Source organism: Oncorhynchus kisutch, unplaced genomic scaffold, assembly GCF_002021735.2.
Source record: "Oncorhynchus kisutch isolate 150728-3 unplaced genomic scaffold, Okis_V2 scaffold3736, whole genome shotgun sequence".
Lineage (NCBI taxonomy): Eukaryota > Metazoa > Chordata > Actinopteri > Salmoniformes > Salmonidae > Oncorhynchus > Oncorhynchus kisutch.
This window is the reverse complement of record NW_022265681.1, coordinates 143,076-163,914: the sequence shown is the minus strand read 5'-3', so window position 1 is coordinate 163,914 and position 20,839 is coordinate 143,076. Positions and strand designations below refer to the sequence as shown.

Here is a 20,839-nt window from a genome sequence, read left to right as displayed (position 1 = left end):
CTCCCTGTAGGTCCTTACCCTCTCCCTGTAGGTCCTTACCCTATCCCTATAAGTCCTTGTCCTTACCCTCTCCCTGTAGGCCCTTGTCCTTACCCTCTCCCTGTAGGTCCTTACCCTCTCCCCGTAGGTCCTTACCCTCTCCCTGTAGGTCCTTACCCACTCCCCGTAGGTCCATGTCCTTACCCTCTCCCTGTAGGTCCTTACCCTCTCCCTGTAGGCCCATGTCCTTACCCTCTCCCTATAGGTCCTTGTCCTTACCCTCTCCCTGTAGGCCCTTGTCCTTACCCTCTCCCTGTAGGTCCTTACCCTCTCCCTGTAGGTCCTTACCCTCTCCCTGTAGGTCCTTAACCACTCCCTGTAGGTCCATGTCCTTACCCTCTCCCTCTAGGTCCGTACCCTCTCCCTGTAGGCCCATGTCCTTACCCTCTCCCTATAGGTCCTTGTCCTTACCCTCTCCCTATAGGTCCTTGTCCTTACCCTCTCCCTATAGGTCCTTGTCCTTACCCTCTCCCTGTAGGCCCATGTCCTTACCCTCTTCCTGTAGGTCCTTACCCTCTCCCTATAAGTCCTTGTCCTTACCCTCTCCCTGTAGGCCCATGTCCTTACCCTATCCCTGTAGGCCCATGTCCTTACCCTCTCCCTATAGGTCCATGTCCTTACCCTCTCCCTGTAGGCCCATGTCCTTACCCTCTCCCTGTAGGTCCTTGTCCTTACCCTCTCCCTGTAGGCCCATGTCATTACCCTCTTCCTGTAGGTCCTTACCCTCTCCCTGTAGGTCCTTACCCTCTTCCCGTATGTCCTTACCCTCTCCCTATAGGTCCATGTCCTTTCCCTCTCCCTGTAGGCCCATGTCCTTACCCTCTCCCTGTAGGCCCATGTCTTTACCCTCTCCCTGTAGGTCCTTACCCTCTCCCTGTATGTCCTTACCCTCTCCCTGTAGGTCCTTACCCTCTCCCTGTAGGTCCTTACCCTCTTCCTGTAGGTCCTTACCCTCTTCCTTACTGCAATCTGTCATCTTTCTGGAATGTTCTAGTTCCTGTATGAAACAGGAAATGAAGATGTATGTCCCTGTATGTCCTTACCCTCTCCCTGTATGTCCTTACCCTCTCCCTGTAGGTCCTTACCCTCTCCCTGTAGGTCCTTACCCTCTTCCTGTAGGTCCTTACCCTCATCCTTACTGCAATCTGTCATCTTTCTGGAATGTTCTAGTTCCTGTATGAAACAGGAAATGAAGATGTATGTCCCTGTATGTCCTTACCCTCTCCCTGTATGTCCTTACCCTCTCCCTGTAGGTCCTTACCCTCTCCCTGTAGGTCCTTACCCTCTTCCTGTAGGTCCTTACCCTCTTCCTTACTGCAATCTGTCATCTTTCTGGAATGTTCTAGTTCCTGTATGAAACAGGAAATGAAGATGTGGTTCAGTTTGATTGATCTCATACAACATTGTCCAATAATACACTGCTCAAAAAAATAAAGGGAACACTTAAACAACACAATGTAACTCCAAGTCAATCACACTTCTGTGAAATCAAACTGTCCACTTAGGAAGCAACACTGATTGACAATACATTTCACATGCTGTTGTGCAGATGGAATAGACAACAGGTGGAAATTATAGGCAATTAGCAAGACACCAACCAATAAAGGAGTGGTTTTGCAGGTGGTGACCACAGATCACTTCTCAGTTCCTATGCTTCCTGGCTGATGTTTTGGTCACTTTTGAATGCTGGCGGTGCTTTCACTCTAGTGGTAGCATGAGACAGAGTCTACAACCCACACAAGTGGCTCAGGTAGTGCAGCTCATCCAGGATGGTACATCAATGCGAGCTGTGGCAAGAAGGTTCACTGTGTCTGTCAGCGTAGTGTCCAGAGCATGGAGGCGCGACTAGGAGACAGGCCTGTACATCAGGAGACGTGGAGGAGACCGTAGGAAGGCAACAACCCAGCAGCAGGACCGCTACCTCCGCCTTTGTGCAAGGAGGAGCAGGAGGAGCCCTGCAAAATGACCTCCAGCAGGCCACAAATGTGCATGTGTCTGCTCAATCGGTCAGAAACAGACTCCATGAGGGTGGTATGAGGGCCCGACGTCCACAGGTGGGTTTTGTGCTTACAGCCCAACACCGTGCAGGACGTTTGGCATTTGCCAGAGAACACCAAGATTGGCATTTATTTGGGGGGCCGCACAGCCTTCCATGTGCTCGCCAGAGGTAGCCTGACTGCCATTAGGTACCGAGATGAGATCCTCAGACCCCTTGTGAGACCATATGCTGGTGCGGTTGGCCCTGGGTTCCTCCTAATGTAAGACAATGCTAGACCTCATGTGGCTGGAGTGTGTCAGCAGTTCCTGCAAGAGGAAGGTATTGATGCTATGGACTGGCCCGCCCGTTCCCCAGACCTGAATCCAATTGAGCACATCTGGGACATCATGTCTCGCTCCATCCACCAACGCCACGTTGCACCACAGACTGTCCAGGAGTTGGCGGATGCTTTAGTCCAGGTCTGGGAGGAGATCCCTCAGGAGACCATCCGCCACCTCATCAGGATGCCCAGGCATTGTAGGGAGGTGATACAGGCACGTGGAGGCCACACACACTACTGAGCCTCATTTTGACTTGTTTTAAGGACATTACATCAAATTTGGATCAGCCTGTAGTGTGGTTTTCCACTTTAATTTTGAGTGTGACTCCAAATCCAGACCTCCATGGGTTGATACATTTGATTTCCATTGATAATTTTGGTGTGATTTTGTTGTCAGCACATTCAACTATGTAAATAAAAAAGTATTTAATATGAATATTTCATTCATTCAGATCTAGGATGTGTTATTTTAGTATTCCCTTAATTTTTTTGAGCAGTGTATATTCTGATACTGTAGTCTTGGTAACAGTATCATATAGAATGTTGGACCGCTGTCTTCTTAACATGATATTATACCACAGTCAGTGTTTATTGGTCAGATAAACTTCTGAGAGTTTTTTACCTCATCCAGACATTCCGACCACCGTGCTGCATAGACTACATATTTTGTCCATTGACTAGTATTGAGTCTTATTGGCTGAATCATTGACTAGTGAGCTCCGGTATTGAGTCTTATTGGATGAGTCATTGACTAGTGAGCTCTGGTATTGAGTCTTAGTGGCTGAATCCTTGACTAGTGAGCTCCTGTATTGAGTCTTAGTGGCTGAATCATTGACTAGTGAGCTCCGGTATTGAGTCTTAGTGGCTGAATCATTGACTAGTGAGCTCCGGTATTGAGTCTTAGTGGCTGAATCATTGACTAGTGAGCTCCGGTATTGAGTCTTTGACTAGTGAGTAGTGAGCTCTGGTATTGAGTCTTTGACTAGTGAGCTCCGGTATTGAGTCTTAGTGGCTGAATCATTGACTAGTGAGCTCCGGTATTGAGTCTTAGTGGCTGAATCATTGACTAGTGAGCTCCGGTATTGAGTCTTAGTGGCTGAATCATTGACTAGTGAGCTCCGGTATTGAGTCTTAGTGGCTGAATCATTGACTAGTGAGCTCCGGTATTGAGTCTTTGACTAGTGAGCTCCGGTATTGAGTCTTTGACTAGTGAGCTCCGGTATTGAGTCTTTGACTAGTGAGCTCCGGTATAGAGTCTTAGTGGCTGAATCATTGACAAGTGAGCTCCGGTATTCAGTCTTAGTGGCTGAATCATTGACTAGTGAGCTCCAGTATTGAGTCTTAGTGGCTGAATCATTGACTAGTGAGCTCCAGTATTGCGTCTTAGTGGCTGAATCATTGACTAGTGAGCTCCGGTATTGAGTCTTTGACTAGTGAGCTCCAGTATTGAGTATTTGACTAGTGATCTCCTGTATTGAGTCTTAGTGGCTGAATCATTGACTAGTGAGCTCCGGTATTGAGTCTTAGTGGCTGAATCATTGACTAGTGAGCTCCGGTATTGAGTCTTTGACTAGTGATCTCCTGTATTGAGTCTTATTGGCTGAGTCATTGACTAGTGAGCTCCGGTATTGAGTCTTAGTGGCTGAATCATTGACTAGTGAGCTCCGGTATTGAGTCTTAGTGGCTAAATCATTGACTAGTGAGCTCCGGTATTGAGTCTTAGTGACTGAATCATTGACTAGTGAGCTCCTGTATTAAGTCTTAGTGACTGAATCATTGAAGCATAAACCTGTGAATGATTAGCATATCCATTCACTGACTGTAGCTTCCTGTCATCATAACCAATATGTGTGCGTCCCTATGGGCCCTGGTCAAAAGTAGTGCACTATATAGGGAATAGGGTGCCATAGGGTCCTGGTCTAAAGTAGTGCACTATATAGGGAACAGGGTGCCATAGGGCTCTGGTCTAAAGTAGTGCACTATATAGGGAATAGGGTGCCATAGGGCTCTGGTCTAAAGTAGTGCACTATATAGGGAATAGGGTGCCATGCCCTATGGGCCCTGGTCTAAAGTAGTGCACTATGTAGAGAATAGGGAGCCATTTGGGACGTGGACAATATAATATATGAGACCCCAGGCTGTGTCGCTCTCTGTCACATTTCTAAAGCCTTCGTCTCTTATAAATCAAATGAAATTTTATTTGTCACATACACATGGTTAGCAGATGTTAATGCTAGTGTAGCGAAATGCTATGTAGAGATTGAGGGTGATTCTGTAACTTCGGGCACTTTTCGTCCTGCAAGCTTTCAGAAATTAAAACTTATTGAAACACCATTTGAGCAGTATTATAATTGTCTTTGATTTGTTTAGAAACTATATCTGATCATGTCTGCGATCGTACTATTCAGGAATTTAAATATTTTTGTCATTTTTCTCAGACAAAATGTCATTAAACATCTTTTTTTTGTTGTTAACTTGTATTGAATATTATTTAAAGTGATTTTTAAGGTTTTCCTGAATTAATAATTCAACACGACGCCTGAATGTTTAAACTTGCCTTGGTGAAGAGCTGAAAACATCATGGAAAATAAGATATTTCTACCCAACCGTTTAGTGAGATGACGACAACAACCATATGATTTCCCCGTCTAAAACACATCAATCAATATAAATTATACATCATATACTCATTTACCGTGAAAATATGGGTGTGGGACCTACAGGGAGAGGGTAAGGACCTACCTATAGGACAAGGTGGGGGTGGATATGACAAGGTGGGGGTGGGGGTGGATATGACAAGGTGGGGGTGGATATGACAAGGTGGGGGTGGATATGACAAGGTGGGGGTGGCTATGACAAGGTGGGGGTGGCTATGACAAGGTGGGGGTGGATATGACAAGGTGGGGGTGGGGGGTGGATATGACAAGGTGGGGGTGGATATGACAAGGTGGGGGTGGATATGACAAGGTGGGGGTGGATATGACAAGGTGGGGGTGGGTATGACAAGGTGGGGGTGGATATGACTAGGTGGGGGTGGATATGACAAGGTGGGGGTGGATATGACAAGGTGGGGGTGGGTATGACAAGGTGGGGGTGGATATGACAAGTTGGGGGTGGATAGGACAAGGTGGGGGTGGGTATGGCAAGGTGGGGGTGGGGGGTGGATATGACAAGGTGGGGGTGGATATGACAAGGTGGGGGTGGGGGTGGGTATGACAAGGTGGGGGTGGATATGACAAGGTGGGGGTGGATAGGACAAGGTGGGGGTGGGTATGACAAGGTGGGGGTGGATATGACAAGGTGGGGGTGGGGGTGGATATGACAAGGTGGGGGTGGATATGACAAGGTGGGGGTGGATATGACAAGGTGGGGGTGGGGGGTGGATATGACAAGGTGGGGGTGGAAATGACAAGGTGGGGGTGGATATGACAAGGTGGGGGTGGGTATGACAAGGTGGGGGTGGATATGACAAGGTGGGGGTGGATAGGACAAGGTGGGGGTGGATAGGACAAGGTGGGGGGTGGATATGACAAGGTGGGGGTGGATATGACAAGGTGGGGGTGGATGTGACAAGGTGGGGGTGGATGTGACAAGGTGGGGGTGGGGGGTGTATATGACAAGGTGGGGGTGGAAATGACAAGGTGGGGGTGGGGGGTGGATATGACAAGGTGGGGGTGGGGGTTGGATATGACAAGGTGGGGGTGGGGGTTGGATATGACAAGGTGGGGGTGGATATGACAAGGTGGGGGTGGATATGACAAGGTGGGGGTGGATATGACAAGGTGGGGGTGGATATGACAAGGTGGCGGTGGGGGGTGGATATGACAAGGTGGGGGTGGATATGACTAGGTGGGGATGGGGGGGTGGATATGACAAGGTGGGGGTGGGGGTTGGATATGACAAGGTGGGGGTGGGGGTTGGATATGACAAGGGGGGTGGTGGGGGTTGGATATGACAAGGTGGGGGTGGGGGTTGGATATGACAAGGTGGGGGTGGGGGGTGGATATGACAAGGTGGGGGTGGATATGACAAGGTGGGGGTGGATATGACAAGGTGGGGGTAGATATGACAAGGTGGCGGTGGATATGACAAGGTGGGGGTGGATATGACAAGGTGGGGGTTGGATATGACAAGGTGGGGGTGGATAGGACAAGGTGGGGGTGGAAATGACAAGGTGGGGGTGGATAGGACAAGGTGGGGGTGGATAGGACAAGGTGGGGGTGGGGGTTGGATATGACATGGTGGGGGTGGATATGACAAGGTGGGGGTGGGGGTTGGATATGACAAGGTGGGGGTGGGGGTTGGATATGACAAGGTGGGGGTGGATATGACAAGGTGGGGGTGGATGTGACAAGGTGGGGGTGGGTATGACAAGGTGGGGGTGGATATATCAAGGTGGGGGGATAGGACAAGGTGGGGGTGGATATGACAAGGTGGGGGTGGATATGACAAGGTGGGGGTGGATATGACAAGGTGGGGGTGGATAGGACAAGGTGGGGGTGGATATGACAAGGTGGGGGTGGGGGGTGGATATGACAAGGTGGGGGTGGATATGACAAGGTGGGGGTGGATATGACAAGGTGGGGGTGGATATGACAAGGTGGGGGTGGATATGACAGGTGGGGGTGGATATGACAAGGTGGGGGTGGATAGGACAAGGTGGGGGGTGGATATGACAAAGGTGGGGGTGGGAGGTGGATATGACAAGTGGGGGTGGATATGACAAGGTGGGGGTGGATATGACAAGGTGGGGGGTGGATATATCAAGGGTGGGGGTGGGGGGTGGATATGACAAGGTGGGGGGTGGGGGGTGGATATGACAAGGTGGGGGTGGATATGACAAGGTGGGGGTGGATATGACAACGTGGGGGTGGATATGACAGGTGGGGGTGGATATGACAACGTGGGGGTGGATATGACAAGGTGGGGGTGGATAGGACAACGGGGGGGTGGATATGACAAGGTGGGGGGTGGATATGACAAGGTGGGGGTGGATATGACAACGTGGGGGTGGATATGACAAGGTGGGGGTGGAATATGACAAGGTGGGGGTGGATATGACAAGGTGGGGGTGGATATGAAAGGTGGGGGGTGGATATGACAGGTGGGGGGTGGATATGACAAGGTGGGGGTGGATATGACAAGGTGGGGGTGGATATGACAAGGTGGGGGTGGATATGACAAGGTGGGGGTGGATATGACAAGGTGGGGGTGGATATGACAAGGTGGGGGTGGATATGACAAGGTGGGGGTGGATAGGACAAGGTGGGGGTGGATATGACAAGGTGGGGGTGGATATGACAAGGTGGGGGTGGGTATGACAACGTGGGGGTGGATATGACAAGGTGGGGGTGGATATGACAAGGTGGGGGTGGATATGACAAGGTGGGGGTGGATATGACAAGGTGGGGGTGGATATGACAAGGTGGGGGTGGAAAGGACAAGGTGGGGGTGGAAAGGACAAGGTGGGGGTGGATATGACAAGGTGGGGGTGGATATGACAAGGTGGGGGTGGATATGACAAGGTGGGGGTGGATATGACAAGGTGGGGGTGGATATGACAAGGTGGGGGTGGATATGACAAGGTGGGGGGTGGATATGACAAGGTGGGGGGTGGATATGACAAGGTGGGGGTGGATATGACAAGGTGGGGGTGGATATGACAAGGTGGGGGTGGATAGGACAAGGTGGGGGTGGGGGTGGATATGACAAGGTGGGGGTGGGTATGACAAGGTGGGGGTGGATATGACAAGGTGGGGGTGGATATGACAAGGTGGGGGTGGATATGACAAGGTGGGGTGGATATGACAAGGTGGGGGTGGATATGACAAGGTGGGGGTGGATATGACAAGGTGGGGGTGGATATGACAAGGTGGGGGTGGATATGACAAGGTGGGGGTGGATATGACAAGGTGGGGGTGGATATGACAAGGTGGGGGTGGATATGACTAGGTGGGGGGTGGATATGACAAGGTGGGGTGGATATGACAAGGTGGGGGTGGATATGACAAGGTGGGGGTGGATATGACAAGGTGGGGGGTGGATATGACTAGGTGGGGGTGGGGGTGGATATGACAAGGTGGGGGTGGATATGACAAGGTGGGGGGTGGATATGACAAGGTGGGGGGTGGATATGACAAGGTGGGGGTGGATATGACAAGGTGGGGGTGGATATGACAAGGTGGGGGTGGATATGATATCTATGTAAATAATATTGTATTTCAAACATTTTAAACAACAACCATTGTAACACAATTAATCGATATAAGACGAAGAAAGATTCCAAAAAGATGCCGATGGGCCGAGCTCCAGGAAGTCGGCCAGTGTTTCTGAGAGATGGGGCCCAGATAGCAGAGGGGGGTGTCATGCTGCATAGAAGAGCTCAGTGAGCAACGTGAAACGGTAACTCTAGTGGTGTGGGGGCTGTGCTTTGGAAAAGTGGGTGGGGTTATATCCTTCCTGTTTGGCCCTGTCCGGGGGTGTCCTCGGATGGGGCCACAGTGTCTCCTGACCCCTCCTGTCTCAGCCTCCAGTATTTATGCTGCAGTAGTTTATGTGTTGGGGGGCTGGGGTCAGTTTGTTATATCTGGAGTACTTCTCCTGTCCTATTCGGTGTCCTGTGTGAATCTAAGTGTGCGTTCTCTAATTCTCTCCTTCTCTCTTTCTTTCTCTCTCTCGGAGGACCTGAGCCCTAGGACCATGCCCCAGGACTACCTGACATGATGACTCCTTGCTGTCCCCAGTCCACCTGGCCATGCTGCTGTTCCAGTTTCAACTGACCTGAGCCCTAGGACCATGCCCCAGGACTACCTGACATGATGACTCCTTGCTGTCCCCAGTCCACCTGGCCGTGCTGCTGCTCCAGTTTCAACTGTTCTGCCCTATTATTATTCGACCATGCTGGTCATTTATGAACATTTGAACATCTTGGCCATGTTCTGTTATAATCTCCATCCGGCACAGCCAGAAGAGGACTGGCCACCCCACATAGCCTGGTTCCTCTCTAGGTTTCTTCCTAGGTTTTGGCCTTTCTAGGGAGTTTTTCCTAGCCACCGTGCTTCTACACCTGCATTGCTTGCTATTTGGGGTTTTAGGCTGGGTTTCTGTACAGCACTTTGAGATATCAGCTGATGTACGAAGGGCTTTATAAATCAATTTGATTTGATTTGTATCGTTTGTGGGTAATATCCAACACAGGTGTGGAGGGTCACCTGCTTGTGAGAATCACAACTCTCTGGAGTATTTACACAGGTAGTTTCTCTGCAAAGTCAATATGTACGAGGATCTCCTCTTTTAATTCTCTCAGTTTGGGAGGATGTTGCACACTTGTTTCCCCAACTTCTCTGTCAATCTTTTTGGAGAAGTCCTCCAGTAGAAGTAACTAAGTGAACATTCTTTTTTGGAAACACTTTATTAATGAGGAAGTTGCCCTCAGTGGTGGAAATGACACCACTGCCAAACGACAGGTATTATATATTATATAATGTGTAATTATTGTTTGTTTTTTCACATAGAAAAACAGAGTAGAAGCTCACAAGTCTGGTGTCAGGGACAAGGGCAAAACAGTGAACTTGAGGTATAAAATGCATCTGAAAAGTATCTAAAATACTTGACAGAGAGGTGTTTAAAAACTCCTGGGATGATCGCAGTGTGGACTTAACATATAAAGAATAAAAACATGTTTTTTATTTTGATAAAATCCCCAAAATCGACCCCGAGGACATTGAAGTGTTGCAGAATCCCTCTTTTAAACGTCATGGACATAGTTAGTTGGCTGTGAAATGGCTGCTACTTGTAGCCTTGATTCTCTCTGTCTCTCTGTACATCATCAGGGCTGTGAAATGGCTGCTACCTGTAGCCTTGATTCTCTTTGTCTCTCTGTACGTCATCAGGGCTGTGAAATGGCTGCTACCTGTAGCCTTGATTCTCTCTGTCTCTCTGTACGTCATCAGGGCTGTGAAATGGCTGCTACCTGTAGCCTTGATTCTCTCTGTCTCTCTGCACATCATCAGGGCTGTGAAATGGCTGCTACCTGTAGCCTTGATTCTCTCTGTCTCTCTGTACGTCATCAGGGCTGTGAAATGGCTGCTACCTGTAGCCTTGATTCTCTCTGTCTCTCTGTACGTCATCAGGGCTGTGAAATGGCTGCTACCTGTAGCCTTGATTCTCTCTGTCTCTCTGCACATCATCAGGGCTGTGAAATGGCTGCTGCCTGTTGTGTTAGGTTATTTCCAAGGTTTTATGATCTTCCTTGTTGTCCTCAGTGACTGTATGAGAGCTGTTGTCATCATACGGCTTATACAGTAGAAACAGACTGCTGAGATCAGTTGATAATCTGATTCACATGATTTATTATCTCTATTTATTTACTATCTCTGTTTACCCTATTGGCCAACAAAGGTTTGTGTATTCATTCCAGCATTACTCAGTGTGGTTCTGCTATGACATGATAGTTTGGCATTTGGCACTCTTAAGATTCACAGTCATTTTCCTCCTTACCTGATGAAATACGTTCCTCTGATGAAATACGTCTGAGTTCTTCCCTGCTTCTGCCTTCAGATTCTGCCCCTCGTTCCTCTTCCAACAGCCTGTAAACTCCCAAAACACTGAGACAAATATAGTAGAGTATCTATAGTGATTTACAGGACCTCTGGGTTGCCAGATATATGTTAAGTTGAGGAGAGATGGGCTGTATAGTGATTTATAGGACCTTTGGGTTGCCAGATATGTCAAGTTGAGGAGAGATGTGCAAGTTGAGGAGAGATGTGCTGTATAGTGATTTACAGGACCTCTGGGTTGCCAGATATGTCAAGTTGAGGAGAGATGTGCTGTATAGTGATTTACAGGACCTCTGGGTTGCCAGATATGTCAAAGTGAGGAGAGATGTGCTGTAGCCACAGGGGCGATACAGAAGATCTCGTCACTACATGAAGGTGGTTGGCGGTTGGGTTACCTGGCCGCGCTCGCCCGGTGCATTCCTGGTCGTCACGGATACGGCTTGTCTCGTAGTCAAACATTAGAAAAGGTGAGGGTTTGAAGAGCACGGGTGGGGGGGGGAAATGTCTGGACCGGGATTTAGTTGAGGTCACAATAGTACAAAAATAAACTTTGTTTGGTATTTACAAATGTCTTAGATGTACTGTAGGGTAGTAGTGACATTATACAGTATATTCATAGTACTGTAGTTAATAGTAGTGACATTATACAGTATATTCATAGTACTGTAGTTAATAGTAGTGACATTATACAGTATATTCATAGTACTGTAGTTAATAGTAGTGACATTATACAGTATATTCATAGTACTGTAGTTAATAGTAGTGACATTATACAGTATATTCATAGTACTGTAGTTAATAGTAGTGACATTATACAGTATATTCATAGTACTGTAGTTAATAGTAGTGACATTATACAGTATATTCATAGTACTGTAGTTAATAGTAGTGACATTATACAGTATATTCATAGTACTGTAGTTAATAGTAGTGACATTATACAGTATATTTATAGTACTGTAGTTAATAGTAGTGACATTATACAGTATATTCATAGTACTGTAGTTAATAGTAGTGACATTATACAGTATATTCATAGTACTGTAGTTAATAGTAGTGACATTATACAGTATATTCATAGTACTGTAGTTAATAGTAGTGACATTATACAGTATATTCATAGTACTGTAGTTACCCTGTAGTTAATAGTAGTGACATTATACAGTATATTCATAGTACTGTAGTTAATAGTAGTGACATTATACAGTATATTCATAGTACTGTAGTTAATAGTAGTGACATTATACAGTATATTCATAGTACTGTAGTTAATAGTAGTGACATTATACAGTATATTCATAGTACTGTAGTTAATAGTAGTGACATTATACAGTATATTCATAGTACTGTAGTTACCCTGTAGTTAATAGTAGTGACATTATACAGTATATTCATAGTACTGTAGTTAATAGTAGTGACATTATACAGTATATTCATAGTACTGTAGTTAATAGTAGTGACATTATACAGTATATTCATAGTACTGTAGTTACCCTGTAGTTAATAGTAGTGACATTATACAGTATATTCATAGTACTGTAGTTAATAGTAGTGACATTATACAGTATATTCATAGTACTGTAGTTAATAGTAGTGACATTATACAGTATATTCATAGTACTGTAGTTAATAGTAGTGACATTATACAGTATATTCATAGTACTGTAGTTAATAGTAGTGACATTATACAGTATATTCATAGTACTGTAGTTACCCTGTAGTTAATAGTAGTGACATTATACAGTATATTCATAGTACTGTAGTTAATAGTAGTGACATTATACAGTATATTCATAGTACTGTAGTTAATAGTAGTGACATTATACAGTATATTCATAGTACTGTAGTTAATAGTAGTGACATTATACAGTATATTCATAGTACTGTAGTTAATAGTAGTGACATTATACAGTATATTCATAGTACTGTAGTTAATAGTAGTGACATTATACAGTATATTCATAGTACTGTAGTTAATAGTAGTGACATTATACAGTATATTCATAGTACTGTAGTTAATAGTAGTGACATTATACAGTATATTCATAGTACTGTAGTTAATAGTAGTGACATTATACAGTATATTCATAGTACTGTAGTTAATAGCAGTGACATTATACAGTATATTCATAGTACTGTAGTTACCCTGTAGTTAATAGTAGTGACATTATACAGTATATTCATAGTACTGTAGTTAATAGTAGTGACATTATACAGTATATTCATAGTACTGTAGTTAATAGTAGTGACATTATACAGTATATTCATAGTACTGTAGTTAATAGTAGTGACATTATACAGTATATTCATAGTACTGTAGTTAATAGCAGTGACATTATACAGTATATTCATAGTACTGTAGTTACCCTGTAGTTAATAGTAGTGACATTATACAGTATATTCATAGTACTGTAGTTACCCTGTAGTTAATAGTAGTGACATTATACAGTATATTCATAGTACTGTAGTTACCCTGTAGTTAATAGTAGTGACATTATACAGTATATTCATAGTACTGTAGTTAATAGTAGTGACATTATACAGTATATTCATAGTACTGTAGTTAATAGTAGTGACATTATACAGTATATTCATAGTACTGTAGTTAATAGTAGTGACATTATACAGTATATTCATAGTACTGTAGTTACCCTGTAGTTAATAGTAGTGACATTATACAGTATATTCATAGTACTGTAGTTAATAGTAGTGACATTATACAGTATATTCATAGTACTGTAGTTACCCTGTAGTTAATAGTAGTGACATTATACAGTATATTCATAGTACTGTAGTTAATAGTAGTGACATTATACAGTATATTCATAGTACTGTAGTTAATAGTAGTGACATTATACAGTATATTCATAGTACTGTAGTTAATAGTAGTGACATTATACAGTATATTCATAGTACTGTAGTTACCCTGTAGTTAATAGTAGTGACATTATACAGTATATTCATAGTACTGTAGTTAATAGTAGTGACATTATACAGTATATTCATAGTACTGTAGTTACCCTGTAGTTAATAGTAGTGACATTATACAGTATATTCATAGTACTGTAGTTAATAGTAGTGACATTATACAGTATATTCATAGTACTGTAGTTAATAGTAGTGACATTATACAGTATATTCATAGTACTGTAGTTAATAGTAGTGACATTATACAGTATATTCATAGTACTGTAGTTACCCTGTAGTTAATAGTAGTGACATTATACAGTATATTCATAGTACTGTAGTTAATAGTAGTGACATTATACAGTATATTCATAGTACTGTAGTTACCCTGTAGTTAATAGTAGTGACATTATACAGTATATTCATAGTACTGTAGTTAATAGTAGTGACATTATACAGTATATTCATAGTACTGTAGTTACCCTGTTGTTAATAGTAGTGACATTATACAGTATATTCATAGTACTGTAGTTACCCTGTAGTTAATAGTAGTGACATTATACAGTATATTCATAGTACTGTAGTTACCCTGTAGTTAATAGTAGTGACATTATACAGTATATTCATAGTACTGTAGTTAATAGTAGTGACATTATACAGTATATTCATAGTACTGTAGTTACCCTGTAGTTAATAGTAGTGACATTATACAGTATATTCATAGTACTGTAGTTAATAGTAGTGACATTATACAGTATATTCATAGTACTGTAGTTACCCTGTAGTTAATAGTAGTGACATTATACAGTATATTCATAGTACTGTAGTTACCCTGTAGTTAATAGTAGTGACATTATACAGTATATTCATAGTACTGTAGTTACCCTGTAGTTAATAGTAGTGACATTATACAGTATATTCATAGTACTGTAGTTAATAGTAGTGACATTATACAGTATATTCATAGTACTGTAGTTAATAGTAGTGACATTATACAGTATATTCATAGTACTGTAGTTAATAGTAGTGACATTATACAGTATATTCATAGTACTGTAGTTAATAGTAGTGACATTATACAGTATATTTATAGTACTGTAGTTAATAGCAGTGACATTATACAGTATATTCATAGTACTGTAGTTAATAGTAGTGACATTATACAGTATATTCATAGTACTGTAGTTAATAGCAGTGACATTATACAGTATATTCATAGTACTGTAGTTACCCTGTAGTTAATAGTAGTGACATTATACAGTATATTCATAGTACTGTAGTTAATAGTAGTGACATTATACAGTATATTCATAGTACTGTAGTTAATAGTAGTGACATTATACAGTATATTCATAGTACTGTAGTTAATAGTAGTGACATTATACAGTATATTCATAGTACTGTAGTTACCCTGTAGTTAATAGTAGTGACATTATACAGTATATTCATAGTACTGTAGTTAATAGTAGTTACATTATACAGTATATTCATAGTACTGTAGTTAATAGTAGTGACATTATACAGTATATTCATAGTACTGTAGTTAATAGTAGTGACATTATACAGTATATTCATAGTACTGTAGTTAATAGTAGTGACATTATACAGTATATTCATAGTACTGTAGTTAATAGTAGTGACATTATACAGTATATTCATAGTACTGTAGTTAATAGTAGTGACATTATACAGTATATTCATAGTACTGTAGTTAATAGTAGTGACATTATACAGTATATTTATAGTACTGTAGTTAATAGCAGTGACATTATACAGTATATTCATAGTACTGTAGTTAATAGTAGTGACATTATACAGTATATTCATAGTACTGTAGTTAATAGCAGTGACATTATACAGTATATTCATAGTACTGTAGTTACCCTGTAGTTAATAGTAGTGACATTATACAGTATATTCATAGTACTGTAGTTAATAGTAGTGACATTATACAGTATATTCATAGTACTGTAGTTAATAGTAGTGACATTATACAGTATATTCATAGTACTGTAGTTAATAGTAGTGACATTATACAGTATATTCATAGTACTGTAGTTACCCTGTAGTTAATAGTAGTGACATTATACAGTATATTCATAGTACTGTAGTTAATAGTAGTTACATTATACAGTATATTCATAGTACTGTAGTTAATAGTAGTGACATTATACAGTATATTCATAGTACTGTAGTTAATAGTAGTGACATTATACAGTATATTCATAGTACTGTAGTTAATAGTAGTGACATTATACAGTATATTCATAGTACTGTAGTTAATAGTAGTGACATTATACAGTATATTCATAGTACTGTAGTTAATAGTAGTGACATTATACAGTATATTCATAGTACTGTAGTTAATAGTAGTGACATTATACAGTATATTTATAGTACTGTAGTTAATAGCAGTGACATTATACAGTATATTCATAGTACTGTAGTTAATAGTAGTGACATTATACAGTATATTCATAGTACTGTAGTTAATAGCAGTGACATTATACAGTATATTCATAGTACTGTAGTTACCCTGTAGTTAATAGTAGTGACATTATACAGTATATTCATAGTACTGTAGTTAATAGTAGTGACATTATACAGTATATTCATAGTACTGTAGTTAATAGTAGTGACATTATACAGTATATTCATAGTACTGTAGTTAATAGTAGTGACATTATACAGTATATTCATAGTACTGTAGTTACCCTGTAGTTAATAGTAGTGACATTATACAGTATATTCATAGTACTGTAGTTAATAGTAGTTACATTATACAGTATATTCATAGTACTGTAGTTAATAGTAGTGACATTATACAGTATATTCATAGTACTGTAGTTAATAGTAGTGACATTATACAGTATATTCATAGTACTGTAGTTAATAGTAGTGAAATTATACAGTATATTCATAGTACTGTAGTTAATAGTAGTGACATTATACAGTATATTCATAGTACTGTAGTTAATAGTAGTGACATTATACAGTATATTCATAGTACTGTAGTTAATAGTAGTGACATTATACAGTATATTCATAGTACTGTAGTTACCCTGTAGTTAATAGTAGTGACATTATACAGTATATTCATAGTACTGTAGTTAATAGTAGTTACATTATACAGTATATTCATAGTACTGTAGTTAATAGTAGTGACATTATACAGTATATTCATAGTACTGTAGTTAATAGTAGTGACATTATACAGTATATTCATAGTACTGTAGTTAATAGTAGTGACATTATACAGTATATTCATAGTACTGTAGTTACCCTGTAGTTAATAGTAGTGACATTATACAGTATATTTATAGTACTGTAGTTAATAGTAGTGACATTATACAGTATATTCATAGTACTGTAGTTAATAGTAGTGACATTATACAGTATATTCATAGTACTGTAGTTAATAGTAGTGACATTATACAGTATATTCATAGTACTGTAGTTAATAGTAGTGACATTATACAGTATATTCATAGTACTGTAGTTAATAGCAGTGACATTATACAGTATATTCATAGTACTGTAGTTACCCTGTAGTTAATAGTAGTGACATTATACAGTATATTCATAGTACTGTAGTTAATAGTAGTGACATTATACAGTATATTCATAGTACTGTAGTTAATAGTAGTGACATTATACAGTATATTCATAGTACTGTAGTTAATAGTAGTGACATTATACAGTATATTCATAGTACTGTAGTTAATAGTAGTGAAATTATACAGTATATTCATAGTACTGTAGTTAATAGTAGTGACATTATACAGTATATTCATAGTACTGTAGTTAATAGTAGTGACATTATACAGTATATTCATAGTACTGTAGTTAATAGTAGTGACATTATACAGTATATTCATAGTACTGTAGTTACCCTGTAGTTAATAGTAGTGACATTATACAGTATATTCATAGTACTGTAGTTAATAGTAGTTACATTATACAGTATATTCATAGTACTGTAGTTAATAGTAGTGACATTATACAGTATATTCATAGTACTGTAGTTAATAGTAGTGACATTATACAGTATATTCATAGTACTGTAGTTAATAGTAGTGACATTATACAGTATATTCATAGTACTGTAGTTACCCTGTAGTTAATAGTAGTGACATTATACAGTATATTTATAGTACTGTAGTTAATAGTAGTGACATTATACAGTATATTCATAGTACTGTAGTTAATAGTAGTGACATTATACAGTATATTCATAGTACTGTAGTTAATAGTAGTGACATTATACAGTATATTCATAGTACTGTAGTTAATAGTAGTGACATTATACAGTATATTCATAGTACTGTAGTTAATAGTAGTGACATTATACAGTATATTTATAGTACTGTAGTTAATAGTAGTGAAATTATACAGTATATTCATAGTACTGTAGTTAATAGTAGTGACATTATACAGTATATTCATAGTACTGTAGTTAATAGTAGTGACATTATACAGTATATTCATAGTACTGTAGTTAATAGTAGTGACATTATACAGTATATTCATAGTACTGTAGTTACCCTGTAGTTAATAGTAGTGACATTATACAGTATATTCATAGTACTGTAGTTAATAGTAGTTACATTATACAGTATATTCATAGTACTGTAGTTAATAGTAGTGACATTATACAGTATATTCATAGTACTGTAGTTAATAGTAGTGACATTATACAGTATATTCATAGTACTGTAGTTAATAGTAGTGACATTATACAGTATATTCATAGTACTGTAGTTACCCTGTAGTTAATAGTAGTGACATTATACAGTATATTTATAGTACTGTAGTTAATAGTAGTGACATTATACAGTATATTCATAGTACTGTAGTTAATAGTAGTGACATTATACAGTATATTCATAGTACTGTAGTTAATAGTAGTGACATTATACAGTATATTTATAGTACTGTAGTTAATAGTAGTGACATTATACAGTATATTCATAGTACTGTAGTTACCCTGTAGTTAATAGTAGTGACATTATACAGTATATTCATAGTACTGTAGTTACCCTGTAGTTAATAGTAGTGACATTATACAGTATATTCATAGTACTGTAGTTAATAGTAGTGACATTATACAGTATATTCATAGTACTGTAGTTAATAGTAGTGACATTATACAGTATATTCATAGTACTGTAGTTAATAGTAGTGACATTATACAGTATATTCATAGTACTGTAGTTACCCTGTAGTTAATAGTAGTGACATTATACAGTATATTCATAGTACTGTAGTTAATAGTAGTGACATTATACAGTATATTCATAGTACTGTAGTTAATAGTAGTTACATTATACAGTATATTCATAGTACTGTAGTTAATAGTAGTGACATTATACAGTATATTCATAGTACTGTAGTTAATAGTAGTGACATTATACAGTATATTCATAGACTGTAGTTAATAGTAGTGACATTATACAGTATATTCATAGTACTGTAGTTACCCTGTAGTTAATAGTAGTGACATTATACAGTATATTTATAGTACTGTAGTTAATAGTAGTGACATTATACAGTATATTCATAGTACTGTAGTTAATAGTAGTGACATTATACAGTATATTCATAGTACTGTAGTTACCCTGTAGTTAATAGTAGTGACATTATACAGTATATTCATAGTACTGTAGTTACCCTGTAGTTAATAGTAGTGACATTATACAGTATATTCATAGTACTGTAGTTAATAGTAGTGACATTATACAGTATATTCATAGTACTGTAGTTAATAGTAGTGACATTATACAGTATATTCATAGTACTGTAGTTAATAGTAGTGACATTATACAGTATATTCATAGTACTGTAGTTAATAGTAGTGACATTATACAGTATATTCATAGTACTGTAGTTACCCTGTAGTTAATAGTAGTGACATTATACAGTATATTCATAGTAGGAAACCTTTGTTGTTCTTTTATAGTTATTTTGATCTTTTGTAGAAATACCTTATTAGAAATGTCTGAGGTGTGTTCATCGCCCCCCTGTGGACACACATGTACCTCACACTCAGTCGCGGACCCAAAACAACCTCCTCCTCCCTCTTGGCGAGGCTTGGTTTTTCATCACAATGAAACAATCACTCTTCTGTTTAACCTCCATTGCTGTCTTTATTAAACAATAAAACATTATTATTTATTTTTTTAACAAATTGGACAGATTTGGTTTCGCTTTCAAGCAGCCGGGATCGAACCCAACTTATTTGGCTCTAGAATCAACGAGAAAGCTCAGTGAAGGAGAGACCTCTTCAAAAAGCTGCACTTCTGTACTGTACGGTACTTTTTCCTGGATTATCGGGTGCATTTGTTTTGCTTCGCCCGGTTCCCCGTATTGGATAGAGATGGGTAAACCCCTCCCAGCTGGGGCACGGCAATGCAAAACGAGCGCACCCTCTTTTGACCCCTACTGCAAGGTTCTGTATAAGGTTTGTTTTCTGCAGCCGTGCAACAGCTGCAACCCAGAAAAGGACGTGTTGCCGCTATTGTATGGAAACAGGTATCTGTTGTGTGTTAAGTAACCAGCTGACACAAGATACAGAAAGTCGAGTTCATTCCATCTGTTTTTTCAGGCAGAGAGAAAGAAGCCCACAGAAAACATCTGGAGCAGGCTGTGTGAATTAACCCCAAGACTCTGAATATCCACATCTGTATCTACAACTATTGTTGTTTTCATGTAACAATTTAGGGTGGAAACACGGGGGAAAAATGTGAACCAAAAAAATAAATACCCCACCCCCCCTCCCCAGACAATATCTATGAGGAGATACACTTTTAATATGTCTGTGCTCTGGGGAGAGTCCAAAATTCCCCGCCCCCTGTTCCCCCCTATTCCCTATAGGGCTCTAGTCTAAAAGTAGTGCACTACATAGGGAATATGGTGCCATTTGGGACACCTTAGTCTCTGTGCCAAAGCCTCAAATTAGATCAGTGTTAGCCCAGCTTGTTCTGGGTTAGTCTGCTTTATCCTGAGCCGGCAGGACTA

The 20,839-nt window shown here is 40.2% G+C and overlaps 1 protein-coding gene across 1 annotated transcript in view; it reads right to left on the bottom strand.

The window, feature by feature from the left end:
- The window catches only part of LOC109886362 (leucine-rich repeat-containing protein 36-like), a 29,618-nt gene extending 29,203 nt beyond the window's left edge, over window positions 1-415 (bottom strand). The window contains exon 1 of the mRNA XM_031820908.1: window positions 328-415. Coding sequence (XP_031676768.1) covers window positions 328-415 — 88 coding nt within the window. The remainder of the gene's footprint in view (window positions 1-327) is intronic.
- Between the last annotated feature and the right edge of the window lie 20,424 nt (window positions 416-20,839).